Genomic DNA, 15,377 nt, shown 5'->3' with positions numbered 1-15,377 from the left:
CACTGGCATAGGTCTGCCAGGCGCACCTGCTGCTGCAACCAGCATCCGAACCAAGTGGGATGGCAACACATTTCTGTAAACGCAACATTTTTATACTAAATTCTGACTTTCTTGAAGGTTCACCTTTCCAGATAGCAAAAACCAACAACTTATCACCAGGTCATACCACTAGTGTGTAACATGTTAACTAGCTGGTTTTACAAATCAAATTGAGCACGTTATAAATGCCTACTCCCCCGACAGCGGGATCAGCAGCAACAGTGTGTGCAAAAGTTATCTTCTTTCAAGACTTCTGAAAAGTTGCATTGCTTTCACAGTTGTTACTGCTCCAGTGGGTGCCATACCCATTTTTAGATGAACATGGAAACAGACCCAAGACTATTCTCCAGCCAAGCACAGGCCTTTTTAAAAAGTAAATTTTCAGGCAGTCCATTTGGCTATCTTGGACTTCGCAGAAAATATCCAGGGTTTCCCCAAATGCACACGTCTTTATGTTACTGACCGTACCCAAATGCCTGAAAGTAGTATCTTTTGCAGCTCATTACTACATAAACCAGTAACTTTGCATATAACATACACTTAGATATGGTATGTGGGTTTTGTTGTTACGTTATTGAAGATGTGCAGACATTTGATTGCTCAGTATGTTTATTTGTTACACATGCATTGGTCATGCCTTTTAAATCAGTGGACTGAAGTGTGTTTGGCCATTAATTAGATCCAATAGGTACACAGAAAATGTGGGTAAATTTAGTGTCCGTGCGTTAAATTGATACTGGCAAGAGTTTGGCGGAGGAATAAAGCTGTCCAAGCTTCCCTTCACAGCTTTGCCAATATACCCAAACGCTGCCTTGCAGCTCCTCCTGCTATTTGCAACCTGGGCATCACACAAGTGTGGGCCAGCCATCATGCTTACTTCTACAGTAGTTTTCTTTAAGTGGTTTCTTTTTTCCACTTGTGATTCATCTGGATCAAAATCCAGAGATCCTGAGTTGAGAGGCTAGTGTGCTTGTCCCCTGCAACAAGCACATGTCACCTAAAACCCCTTTGGTTGACATCCTGAAAGTCCTTTCACATGTATTTTTAGGGGCCTGTGTTTCCGTTAACTCTTTGTGAAAAACCACATGAAAAGACAGGAGCAGGGTATGTCCTTGGCAGGTTAAGTTGTAATGAAACAATTAAGACTGCTTCAGGTCAGAACTGTTGCAAAAAGTAACTCTGAAACATCAAAATTAAATAACTGACAGGTATTACTGCAATGCTATTAAAAAGCTAATAAAACCACTTTTGGAATAACATGAGGAGCTCCCCAAATTCCTGCTCACACTCATATTGCTTACTGGAAGGGAGAGGACATGTGCTGCTGCCAGTGATCACAAACTGCATCTAGCTGGGAGCGCCAGTGATGATTCATTACCGCAACACAATTTAAGATTGCACTGGGAGCTTGAAAGCGCTCCCAAGGCCGACAGTGCCCACTGCAGCTTTTATATTCCCAATATTAAATTCGTAGTTGCAAACACCTTTTCCCAGCACATCCTTCATGTCCTGAACACATGAAATCCACAGTCTGAAAATGAAAACTTCTGACCTAGGTGAAAGGGAACCACCGCTGCTGAGCATGAGTAAGCACAGTAGATTCAAAGTCATTGTAAGTTATAACTCCAAAGGGGCTTTCATGGAATGGCAAGTTAATGAGGGAAAAAGAAGAATTCTTGAATTTTCTTTTCGAGTTGTTTTAGTCTGTTTAACAGGAGCTTCTGAAAAGTGTTGTAGAAGCTGCGAAAACTGTTTATGCTATAAATATCAGGCAGGAGGCAGCCCCAGAATCTCAAATTTCAACCCAATGGAAGGAAAGCAAGTGATGTTTACGCTTTTTATGGAAACAGTGAGTAGGTGATACAGACACTTTAAAATAAATTAAGTAGTTGTTTAAAAATAAATTTTAAAAAAATCAAGCTACTAAAATTAAATGTGACATTTTGCAACAGATCTGAAAGTCATAGCCTTGTTTTTACATAACCAAGAGCTCTTATCTAATAACAACTTATGTTGGAAAGTCAGGTAATTTCAGGTGTCATTTGTTGTCAGCATGGCAGAAATCTCATATGTAGATGGACTTACTCCCAACCACAGATGGTACTGTAAAATACAGCATCTTGGCTCTGAATTTCATGACCTGATGTTTCCAAGCAATTTTCCTCCTCTTGCTTTTGGTACACGACTTGGTTACAAGCAGTGGAAGATCTTCTGCTGAGCTCTGAAGGGGGGCTGAAAATGTCTTTTAAGTTCTTGCAGGGATAGTTAACGCTCTGAAACAGACTCTCTCCTCAAAGGAGAGATCCTGTTTCCTTCTCCTTTAACACGTGGGTGTAGCGAGATGTCTGAAGGCAGGTTTGTTTGTATTTTGTTTTCCATCCTTATATGTAGAGATGGCTTTGTTTTGATTGTTTTCCTCTCACAGAATGAGAAACTTACAGTTCCTAATTAGTCTGGAATAGATGATTGGGTGAAGAGATTACGTTGTTAGCATCCAGGAAGACTGGAATTAAGTAATCTTTTGAGGGTAGGTGAATTAAGTCAATATCCCAACTGCAATGTTTTGGATTCATTTCTCATTCCTCCCACATGGTATCTGCTGACTTGTGCTAGAATATGATTTCCTGAATTCCAGAGGGCTGAGGAAATTTGTTGTTATTTAACTGTTTTCATTACTGTAGCCACCAAGCTCTGATCTAATTGTCCTGGAAGGATAATGACCTAGGGGTTGCAGTTCTTGAGCCCAACCTCCTGGAAAAGCGAGGTATAAAATTCTGGCTCCAGCTGCCTGTTCCGGTATTTATTGACAATGTCTGCTATCTTCTGTTTTCGGCGGACATGTGGGGGGTTGTATGAATCACTTTCCAGCCTCTTTCTCCGACAAATATTTATTACCGTCTGCCTCACTAAAAAACCTGAAAAAGAAACAACATTTGAATCAACTTTAAACAAATTCAAGTCTGCACCCCTTTGCTGGCTTCACAGCTAAAGACAATTGTGGGTTCTGTCCCATCTAGAAACACAGGGTAGATGCTCAGCACCACCAGGTCAAGAACTTTTCTCAATGAGTAGTTGATAACAGATAACCATGGCCCCCAGGCCTGTAAGGACATTTTACTGTGAAAAATGAGTAAGAAAGGGACTAAGTCAGTGCTACCCTAAACTGGCTGGAAGAGCAGGAAGATTTCTCTGCTTTGCCAGTGCCAAGCAACTGCCCGCAACAGCACACTCAGGACCAAGAGGGGAAAGAATCCAGGGCAGCTCATACAAGAATCGTAGTGCTACAGCCCCTGGCCGTGCTGCACAAGGACATGCAGAGCTCTGGTGGGCCCTGAAGTCGCTCGCCAGGGGAGCCTTCAGGATGAAAAAAAGTACTCATCGGTACTTTTTTCCAGTAGGAGTTCCAGAGCCTTCCCCTTGGAACAGGGGATGAGGAAAGACTTGATGGGTTCTGGCTGGAAACAGGTTTCTCTTCCCCTCACTGCTTTGCCACTGTTGTTACCTCTCTGTAATTCATACGGCTTTATATGGCAGGGAGGAAATGGTTGGGAACCAAAGCAGTAACCTTTGGTCAAAGCTGGCAGTGGACTTTATCCCATTTTATTCTGAAATTAAATTAATATGCCTTTAAAGAAGTAAGTGTCCATTAATCCCCTTGCTGTTTCACAAGTACTTTCTTACAGGGAGAAACAGTGTCTTATTTAGAGGAGTTGATTCCTGACTGCACCCAAACTACATCTGCTGAACTTAGAGACGAGACAAATTTAATTATATTAATAGTCCTGATGCAGCTGAAAAAACAGTCCAACTGTAGGAAAACACACCTGATTCCTTTTCAGTACAAGCCATTGTCATCAGTTGAATTCACAAATGTTATTTAAAGGCCCAGTCTAGCTTCAATTTTGCCATCGCTGAATTAAGCATGCAAAAACCAGAACCTGAAAGTAATCCCCAACAGACCCCTACAACGTTAGTTTTATGATTATGTACAAGTATCCTAATGTTCGTTTATTCATTTCACTCTGTCATGTGAATTGCTCTCACTGGAGTGAGATTTCCAGTCACTGAAGCTACAGTAGCACCGATATGAAGACAGATCCATTGATCCATCCAGGAACACAGGAAAAGGCAGATAGCACACACAGACCCCTGTTAACACATGCCTGCGTAGTAGGTTAAGCATTTTTATTGAACACATTAGAAAATCCTCAATTGCTGCAGCTTTTAATCACTGTCTGGCTTCTAAAACAGAAGGAACACACACAGCATGCCAGCACCATCAAAAAATTCAGTAGTACCCTCTGGCAGTCAACTAGCACCAGCACCTTGGTTCTCAATGCTAAATGTAACAATGTTACATTTCGGATCTCTTAACTAGATAACAAGCATTTACCTTTTCCTTCCACCATTACTAGTTCCAACCCTTCACTTCTCTCCCACTACAGTTGCAGTGGAGCCCTGCTGCGCTGTCAGCTAAGTGCTGACCGCCTGCTCCCTCTACTGTTCCTGCTACCACTGTTGCTGCAAAAAGCATGTTTTTATTTTGTTCTGCCATGCCCAATACTTTTTCCAATGAAAGATTCCAGACCATGTATTTTGCAGATATATTATTACTTCAAAAAAAAAAAATCAAAACATGAGTGTTCCTAAATATCTTTAGCTTACCAAGAGCTCTCCTACTGACTATCATTCCATCCACCAATGGGATAACCATATTGAATTTCCCAGTTGCTCCTTGTAGTTTTATCCTGAATAAGCCGGTGTTTAAAGGATGGATGAAGATCACAGGAACTTCCTTCTCAGGAATGGTAGATCTTAAGGGAAAAACCACAACTGTTAAATCAGTTTTATAGCACTGTTTCAATTAATCTATAGATGAAAAGTGACCACTTTAAGTGTTAAAAGAATGTTAAAAAATGTCTTGTGGCTAAACCAGCAGGACTCCTGTGTCTTCAGGACTTTAGAAGGGTTATAGCAACTGTACTGTTTTATGATCTGTTACCACAGAATTTGAGAGTCCTGCAGACAGGGCTTTAAGCCTCACAACATGCATGCAGCATTAACTGCCTCACAAGGGAGGGAGGCTAATCACAGACTCAAGATAAAAATTACACATTTTCTGTTCCTTAATTTATGTTTAAACTGCAGTGATATGAAAAGCTCTTTCATTTTTTCAACAAAAAAATCCACTGAGGAAACTCATCTGTCTTTTTTAACATGTCTGCCTAGAGTTCTCAGGGTTACCTGTGAAAGCTGAAGAATGCAAATAATCTCAGTCATGACTTCTTCTGAAGTGCAGCCTAAACTGTTGTCCACAAGAATCAAGAAAAATAATGAAAATAAGAGCAGTCTTACCTTAGGGAAGTGCTACTATTGGTTGTAGTTTCCACACCAGTGCTAGTCTCAGACACCAGATCAGGAAGGGGGAAGTTTTCTATAAGAAGAGGATGCACTAAATAAAGTTTATCTACCCCAAGTTTTTGGGTTTTTTTTTGTTTTGTTTTTGAACAAAGAAAGATTATTTATCATCAGTCAAAACCATGCAGTCCTCAAACATTTATACCATGGATGTCCTTGCACTGCTAGTGATGCAAAGTCTGTCTTTGTTTTTAAGCTTAAGCATTCATGGAGTGTATAGACACACCTCAGACATCCTGTGCTCAACAGATCAGGTAACACACGTCCCATACCCTCAATTCTCCCCATCCCAAAGGTCAAAATCTCTAGAGGTACAGTGAAAGCAGGAAGGAGGTGAAGTACTTCAATCACAAAAAGAGCCTTCAAATTATTATTCAACAGCATCTTCACCTATCCACAAGTAACCAGCCTCAAGAAGAGTGCTGGAAATTTCAAACTCTACCGCCGCTCACATCTACAGTTCCCTTGAGCCCTGCTCCAACAAACATGGTATCGCTCCTCAAATCCAAGCTCTGTAGGTCCTCACCATAACCTACAACTCCGCTGCCATGCACTTAGTAACATGTAACTGGATAATGAAGGTGCAAGAGGAGGAAGTAACAACTCAGATCCCTGGAAGGGGATATGGCACTTCCCATTACCTTGTTTAGGGGCAGGAACAGAGAGATGTGAATCATTCACAAAAGTACAGTTCAGACAGCAGGACAGTAACGACACCTCTTCCAGCAGAAAGAGTATAATGCCCAAAAACACCTTTTGCCATCAGAGCTGGGATGCTAAGAGTACACAAAAGCTGGAGCTAGCAGAGGGAGAGCATGGAAGGCCATGGAAGTACTTTGAGATGGAGCAAGAGGGCGGGCAGGCAGTTGGCACAGGGGCGATACCCTAGACTACAAAGTGACAGCTTTTCCACTGTCCAGATTCAAAGATGTAACAGAAGCATAAGGCAAAAGCCAAGAACATAAGGAGCATAAGGCAAAGCTTCTGTGCTAGGAGCCACTTTCAAGAGCCCCTCCCGCAAAATCCAACTGCCACGCTTACTGAGGCTCACAAACTCATTTCTTCAGCTTCAGGCCCAGAGCTTTGGGAGATTCCTATGGCTGCTGAAAGCAGCAGCCAAGCAGAAACATGCATGTGTAGCACAGTTGCTGCCTCTGCAGTGAGCTGGCCTCAGCTGCCACTCAAGAAAGAAGTGGGTCAGGGACACCAGTTCGGGAACTGAAGTGCCTGAGGGACTCCTGGAGCTAAGGGAACACCCTCTGGGCCAATGTCTTGATAAGGAAATGATGCTGCAGAACTTGCTGTCCACCTCCTGATGCCAGTAAAGCTCTGAGGGATGTGCTGTGGACAAGGTGCTCTCCTTGAGAATTTACACCTAACACTTCACAGGAAGCTCCCTCTTGATCACTCACATTCTCTTGGTTGCTTTCCTCTGGGAGGAGCTAAGGGCTTAATTAAGGTCCACCCTTGCTGCCAGACTGGGAACCAGGATTAGAAATCAAAGATAGAATAAAGTATCAGTTACTGGCCAGTGTTACAGACTCTGCTGGGCTAGGCCAGTACAGAGGCTCTTGCATAGCACTAAAGCCAGGCCACGGCTTAGAACCAGCACACAGAAAGCTCTTGGGGACAAAGGACTCCTCAAGCCTAGTGGCCAGCTGCCCATCATTGTCCATGCCTGTAACAGGATGAGCAAAGCTGGGTCTCTCTCAGGTTAGCCAGTACCCAGAGTCAGAGAAAAAACATCAAACTAAGAAACATTAAATTGCATGAGGAGCAGGACCCTGCCTGAACAAAGGTGCAGAAAGGAAGCTGGACTGCATAGCATGAAATGGGCACCCCGAGCACAGAATAAATGAGCCCTCCAACTAGAAAGAACACAACAGAAAGTTTCAAAGGTACCATCAAACCAAGATGGATGCTTCAGCACAGAAGCAGCAGGTGGCAGGAGTAATTTTTTTTTAAAGGAAGAACAACAGATTCACTCTGAGGAGACAGCAGCTGAGGGGAACTCAAAAACAGGGGTGCACACTTGCCTTGTGTGTTAAGCTTAAGAAGGTGCCTGATGGCATTTCACATGTACTGCCAGAGCTAAAATAGTCTCCAGACCTACATGCCACTGATTCATGTACACTCCATGGACCACCACTCAAATACCAAAGAACTGTTTTAGAATCTTAAAAGTGTGGGTTACAGACATTAATAAGGATTAGCATTTTACAGAGGAACGGAACAGAGTTTTTCCTCTCGTTCCTGCCCTGTTGTTACTTTAGCGAACAATACAAACTTCTACGCACCTATGTCATCATAACGTTCTACCCAGACCACATACACTTTGGTTTCAGGTCCCATCGGTGGAATGGTCCGGCCCTGAGGCATCCTTTTGGATCTGGAAGTAGGACTGAGCTGTTTTGAACACAAGGGAAGAGTAGCATTTGCAAACATCATGAGTCCAGTAATGCATCCCACAAGCATTTCCACAGTTGCTCCTTAGTCCTTCAGATCTCAGACAGGTACAACCTCTGCCAACTACTGAGATGGGGCAGCTACAGTGGAACTATCCACTGAGAAACAGTAAACTGGGTCTCCACAATATTTATATTCAACACAAATTCATAAATTCAATCTTTAAAAACTGGTTCAAGTTTTTCTTAATCTTAAATCAGTAATTAAATACACATTTGGAAGTGAATTCTATACAAGAAATAAGCAGTTGTAAATCCTTTGCTAAGTGTTACAGCAGTTCATGGTTTTCTGCTTTCCTACCATACAAAAGCAACTTCGCATCTGATACTTCAGACATAACTGACATATACTAATTTAAACTGGGTAGGTATGAAAAGCGTTCATGTCTATCCATCCTAAATTTCCAAGCATGGATTCAAGTCTGAATTACTTTGTAAATACTGCATTTCAAGATTTCAGTATGCAGAGTATTATGACTTAGCATGTTTAAGTTTTACATTTCATTAATATCATCTTGCAATCTCCTACTACAGGTACAAATTCTGGCAGGACCAAAGCAGATGTTAAAGATTAATGACTAGGGACAAGTAGCTCCAAATGCTAGGAAACCAATCATATACTATCAAAAAATGCTGTAGCATTGCCAGTGTGCTTCTTGAAAAAAAAAAGGAAGCATTGCCAGTGTGCTTCTTGAAAAAAAAGGAAAAAAAGAATGCAATTTTTCAATACAAGTTTTGCCTTACCCGCTGGGAGGGATTAAGATTGTCTGTATGATTGGGGAAGAGTTCAAGTGTCAGAGACTGCTGCTTCAATATTCCTGGCAGCAGATCCATGTTGGAGTCGCTTTCTTGGTCAGAGATATTGCTTTCCAGTGAATCAGCTGTAAGCCAGAAGAAAGATGGGTTTTGTCTTCTGCCAAAAAACTTAAGCTGTCATCAGATGTAAGGTTTTGAAACTAAAAAAGGTTGTAAGGTTCTTGAAACTAAACATACATAGATTTACGGTAAAGTCAATCATAGAATCATTAAGGTTGGAAAAGACCTCTCAGATCATCGAGTCCAACCGTCAACCCACCACCACCATGCCCACTAAACCATGTCCCTAAGTGCCTCATCTACACGTCTTTTAAATACTTCCAGGGATGGTGACTCCACCACTTCCCTGGGCAGCCTGTTCCAAGGCCTGACAACTCTTTCAGTAAAGAAACTTTTCCTAATGTCCAATATAGCACTCAAAAGCAGGAAGAGGATTCAGCAGTGGACAACTGCCAGTTATTCCAGAAACGGACTGCCATTAAAGCACTCCCTATGGATTTAGAAGTGGCCCATCCATTTCCTATAGAATAGTGTCTCCTCCTTCCTATGCCTATCATTTCTTCACAGCCCTTTTATTCCAGGGAACTTTTGCACACAGGTTTTACTGTGCAAAAGATGTCGTGAAAGCTGTTGCTCACCTACATAGCAGTTGTGCACATGCTCCTCCATGTGCTGCAGGAGCATGTCATCAAGACAGGACAGAAAAAAAATAAGCATCACCAATTGATAGTGAACCATACATCCAACCTAATGCACCCAGGGTAACAGCAATACTGCTGTGCAAGACTGGACATGTATTGAGCCTTAGACTCAGAAAAAGGGGCACAGAACAGATACCACCTTTGGAAGGAGTCTAAGGATTAGGATGTTACAATTTAAACATCAGTAGCTTTCTGACAAGGATCTTGCTAGACACACTACTAGTTAGCTTATTTAGGTTCTGCTCCTGAAAAAGCTCTCTAACAAAAAAATGTTTTGGTTTTTATAAACAGCATGTACAAAGTGATCTTACTTAGGGACTCCACTGGTGATGGGACAACAAAAGCTATTTCTGTCAGGGCATCTGCATAATACAGCACCTTCTTCTGCCCATTGAAGATACTTGCCCCAACATCTTCTGAAATAATTAGATCATCTGAAATTGGACATAAAAGGAAAGTTTAGTCAAAAGGAAGCTCAACCTCTTTATACATTGCCTCAGGAGAAGACCTTCAAATACAAGGTGCAATCAATGAGAAGAAATCACACAAATCTCATTTTAAAATGAGAAGATTCCACAGTCAAATCTCATGGCTAACAACAATTTTCAGATAAACATTTTTGTTGTCTTGAAGGAAAAAGCATTTTGGGTTGGGAGAGGATTTATTTTGAACATATTTCCATTGTACTGCATACCCTATTTGCCTTGGATTGAGCAGTCTAGTAAGCACATCTGCCACAAGAATTCATCTAGTAGCTATTTCAACCATTCCCTCATTCAGTTAGTCATAAAATTTCCAAAGGATTCTAGCATTTATAACTTCAGCCTGATACTACTCAGGAATTCAAGCCAGTTTCTACAGACGCTCCTTTTATGTCTTTTCTTCTGCCAAGGAGAGTTAGAAAAAGGCTCTCTTGGATCAAATCCAATGCAAGAAAGCTCCTCCTTCTCAGCCGCCATTTATTCCCTCATCGCAGTTGGCCAGTACATCAGGCCTTCACAGTACAGAGAGAAAACAATTCTTTGGTAGAGCCATGCTGTAAGTAAATTACAGCACACCCCCACCCCTTTTCCTTCTCCATACTGCCTCCAGAAAGACTAGCAAGGACTTTAAGCTGAATTATTTCTCTGATCCAATTTACAGAAGGGTTCCTGGAATAGCTGTCTCAGCAAAACCAATGGAGCAGTGAAATTCAGCATGCTGACAGACAGGTGGCCAGAGGCACAGGAGCCTCTGAGCCATGCTTCACCACCATACCTCTCAGGGAGCAGCACCACAACCCAAACCCAACTGTTTAAGAACTTCTTTGCTTTTGGGGGTGTGCAGGGAAACAAAATCAAAGCATATGCCTGTAAATTTATTTTAATCACGTCTCCCTGGAAGCTATTCTAGAATCATTTAGGTTGGAAAAGACCTTTAAGATCATCAAGTCCAACCGTTACTTTAACACTGCCAAGTCCACCACTGAACCATGTTCCTAAGCATGACATCTATACGTCTTTTAAATACCTCCATTCCCTGGGCAGCCTGTTCCAATGCTTGAGAACCCTTTTGGTGAAGAAATTTTTCCTAACGTCCAATCTAAACCTTCCCTCGCACAACCTGAGGCCATTTGCTCTTCTCCTATCGCTTGTTACTTGGGAAAAGAGACCGACACCCACCTTGCTACAACCTCCTTTCAGGTAGTTGTAGAGAGCGATAAGGTCTCCCCTCAGCCTCCTTTTATCCAGACTAAGCAACTCCAGTTCCCTCAGCCGCTCCTCATCAGACTTGTGCTCTAGACCTTTCACCAGCTTCATTGCCCTTCTTTGGGTGCGCTCCAGCACCTCAATGTCCTTCTGGTAGGGAGTGGCCCAAAACTGAACGCATGCGAGTTACGGCCTCACCAGTGCCCAGTACAGGGGCACGATCACCTCCCTACTCCTGCTGGCCACACTATTTCTGATACAGGCCAGGATGCTAGACTCCTGCATGGGTTTTTAATCACCAGAGCCATCCACAAAGAGAAAATACATTTAACAAAATAAATAGCTTTATAGCAAATATAGCTTTATTATATAGCAAATATAGCTTTATTATATAGCAAATAGTCACAGCAAAGATTGGAGGAGAAAACAAAGCAAGCAATCTTCACAAGTTGTTCCAAGTCTACTTTAAATCTACTATTTCAGTTTTTTAACCATTGCTTGCTAAAGGTACGACTCCACTCATGGATTTTTCCAACAACAGAACCAGATTAGAAGTAGCCCTCCCTCCCTCCCATCCCTGAATACTTTTTCTGTTCCTTTTTCCCCCAATTTGTTGAATTCAGCTATTTGGTGGTCTGTGATTTAATCTAAATGGCTGAAAAAAATCTAATTTAAAAAACCCACATTGAAACAGGTTACCTCACTAATTCAGGGCACTGCCTTCCACACAGCCATACTCACAAAGCCAACCACAAAGGGAAGGGAGAGGGCTCTGCCTCTGAGGAAAGCACAGTCTGACCCTATCCTCAAAGGAAAATTAAATCAAGACCTGGCCATTTTGTAACCTCTCCTGACTTGTTCAGAGGAAGCCATGCCTCTGTTCTTTTAACCTTTCCCCAACATTTCAAGCCTTCTATCATTTGTAGTGTTATTTTACAAACAAATAGAGAAGCCTTTAGTTGGCCGCAGTTACAGGTGAAGAGCATTTCTAAGTTATAGTGAAGGGAAAGCAGAGCAAGAGCACTGCTTAAGCAACTGCAGCAGTAATGGTGCAAATGCCAGATCAAAGACATTGAACAAGCTGGACCAGCCTGTTCAATGCCTTTGGCCCACAGCAGAAGGCTGAGGCTCTGATCACCAAGAGAAGGGCTGGCCCTTGGAGTAGTTACCATGAACCACACTGAAACCACCCCAGACGCTATCAGAATCCCAGGTAATCTGATTAAGTTATTCAAGGCAGAAACTAACCCAACCTCCAGTTCACCACCCTGGGATAGCAATTCACTACCCTGAGGATCATTTTGGTTGACAGAATGGGGAGAGGGTGGTGTAGGACAAGCCCAGAGGAGGAGTCGCTCTAGTGGAAAAAAGCAGAGTAAATTAAGCAGGACAGAAGAGCTGTGTGTGGGCTCCAACCACTGTGACCTACAAACAGCAGCTTGTTTTCATTACTTCCTACCAACCATGATTACAAGGCATTAAACATCTCATTTTAATCTACTTACAGAACACAACAAAATCGCACAGTATTTCAGGTCTATTTGCCAATATGCAGCACAATTTGTATCCAATTTCACCTGAATACTAGTTTTGGATAATATATTAAAGACTCATTAAGTCTGCTAAAAATATAGCACAGAGGTATTTCTTGCTGAGGCTACTTCCTCCCACCAACATACAGACATTAGTTTTGCTCATTTTGACTTGAAGCTTAATCTAATATTTACACATTCCTTTCTAGTAAACATCGGCATCTATCTGAAAAAAAATATGCAAGTGCTCAGATAGGTATCCAGGAAAAAGAAATTTTAAATTTATTGTCTCCTAAAGGAGCCTAAACATTTTAATTTAATATTACACCATTTATTATGTCTTACCTTGTTCAGGTCCCTCTTCATCACTGCAGCTATTGATTGACCAGCTTGTTGAGACATGGCCAGTCCACCCAGGGTGCTTCCCAACATTAACGGACCAGCCAAGAGACAGCAAGAACTCCAGGAAGTGTGGCTGAACAATTCTGGAAGACTCCATGTTCTTCAGGATCTGAAACAACCAGCAGCACCATGGTTAAGTACAGGAGACTCCAGGAAGCAGCTCTCTTCCTCCCCACTTTTTTAATTAAAATTTTGTGTCACCAACATGGTTTCGCCCAAATATAGCTATTCAGCAAGCCTGGAACCCCAAACTCTCTACACGGACGCTACTCCCTGCTGCCCAGCATCCTCCCATCCTGTTTGGCAATGATGGCAGAAAGACAAGTTGATCAAACAGGACCTTGCCAAAGCCTGTAAGACAGTTAATCAAACTGCTAGAAATGGCAATTTTGGATTTATCCACTCATCAGGCATAAACCACAGAACTGTTCAATGCAGAATCTGCATTAGCACCAAATGTAACATGAGAATTTTCTGGACAATTTTCACTACAAAACTGAGGTGAAATTTTAGGAGAAAGGTATTTTATCACTACTCACCTGTACATGACATACAGTAATTTAGAAGGCAGGCCTCACCGCACATTAATTTATGAAACAGATTTTGCAAATTTTTTTTCAGGATTGAGCATGCACTTTAATCAAACGTCACGCTGTACAGTTCACTTTAAACCTTAATCCTACTTCGTATAAAGATCTGGGATGCTTCCACATCCAAAGGCAATTTTTATCCCATTGTGAGCAAGTGAAAGTTGAGACCTTCACCAAATAGCATGCAGGGAGACATGGATGATTCGTGATTTGGTCTACCAGAATCATTGGGATTTGTGGAACAGACAACGCTGTGCAACACATCCATCCTTTCTGGGCCATGTGAGAATTTGTTTTGTGGCAGGAGGGTCTTTGATTTTGGTTAGTGCAGGGGCAGTACACTGGGACACAGGCTCCAGCAGAGCAGAAACTGCAGGGACAGGAGTTGGAAGGAAAGCTTCCAGGCAGGAGGCTTCTCGTATCCACATGGTCCTGGCACCCCAACCTAATGCCTCGTGCAATATTCAACAACTAGACACGCTGCATTGAAATATTATATTATTCTCATTACTGAGCACATTGAAGTCATAGCTATGCTTCAGAATGAATCGAGATAAGTGCAATTTAGAAGACAATTTCAGAAAATAGGCAAGCTCAGGCTTTATACAACTATATGGTTTTATATCTGAGCCCATTCAAAAAAAGACTTTACAGGAAAGCAAGGACAAGCAGGTATTTTCAAAGGACATTTAATGATGTGAAGTATAACGATGTAAAAATTGTGTGGGCAGTTTCATTACCCTATATAAATAAATGCCATGAGACACTTCTCAACTGCAAAGCCTACCACCACAGAAAAATATTTGTGCCTAATGCAGTAACCAGCAGGCTAGATGCCACATTCTGGGCTGTGCAGCATCAGATAAAACATAGCTGACACCACTCCTTATGAAAGGACAGGAGGTCACCTCTCAGAACAGAATGAGGTCCTGAGCTGAAGTGGCACGAACTCACACACACAGAGATGGGCCACGCAGCCAGCCCTGCTCTAAACAGAAACCATGTCACGACTTGGCTTTGATCTCCTCCTCTCTTGATTGTTAACATTGAAAACAAAACGGGACAGAAATAAGTCACAGGTCTTTTCAAAGATGGGAGCAGTATCAGTATCTCACTCAGCTCAGGTCCATAGAGACAAGTATGTTATTAACTTGACTGCTACTGTCACTTCGCACAACCTGAAAGGCTTAGGAATCACAGCAAGATGTCCGGGAATCTTGAAGCAGAAGTGGCATCTTTATACTGTGTCTAAAAATGTCCAGAATCTCCCAAATACAAAATTTTCTTAAATCTACGTGGCAAAACACATGCTAATTGGGTTTCCAAAGGCCAGCAAGTTCTGCAGGACTAAGTAATTTCATCTGTCTAAATCCATAAAAGCATATAAGCATCAGATGGGAAAAAAGCATTCTGCTAGCTCAGCAAGAGCACATTTCAGCTGGAAGGCAAACCTTGTATATCTTGTTTCATAGCTGACTTTGGAGATGGAAAGACTGTGTACTGGCTACTCTGAACTTCAACTTGAAAACTCACAAACATCATGATCCTGGTTTCAAGAATTAGTGTATTCCACACAGAAGTAGAAGGTGCTACAGTGTTCTGTCAACTGTACATTCACAGTAACACGAGGACATGGCACAATAATTTATTATGGAAGCTACGTTTCTACTCTTTACTATGAGAATTATGAACGGAATGAGGAGAAGGTACTATAGAAACAACCTTT

General features: G+C 42.0%; 1 protein-coding gene across 1 annotated transcript; it reads right to left on the bottom strand.

Moving 5' to 3' along the window:
* Positions 1-2,505: 2,505 nt before the first annotated feature.
* On the bottom strand, positions 2,506-13,166 carry LOC104078451 (ral GTPase-activating protein subunit beta-like). Its single transcript, XM_009580097.1, has 7 exons — positions 13,005-13,166; positions 9,751-9,873; positions 8,667-8,803; positions 7,755-7,863; positions 5,395-5,473; positions 4,705-4,853; positions 2,506-2,954 (listed from the first exon to the last, which is right to left on the bottom strand). The coding sequence occupies exons 1-7, from the start codon at positions 13,156-13,158 to the stop codon at positions 2,761-2,763; spliced, it is 945 nt and encodes a 314-aa protein (XP_009578392.1). The 5' UTR covers positions 13,159-13,166; the 3' UTR covers positions 2,506-2,760.
* Positions 13,167-15,377: the final 2,211 nt, after the last annotated feature.

The sequence above is a fragment of the Fulmarus glacialis genome, unplaced genomic scaffold, assembly GCF_000690835.1.
Source record: "Fulmarus glacialis isolate BGI_N327 unplaced genomic scaffold, ASM69083v1 scaffold4826, whole genome shotgun sequence".
NCBI lineage: Eukaryota > Metazoa > Chordata > Aves > Procellariiformes > Procellariidae > Fulmarus > Fulmarus glacialis.
The sequence above is the reverse complement of the archived record's forward strand: the minus strand, read 5'-3'. Positions and strand labels throughout refer to the sequence as shown.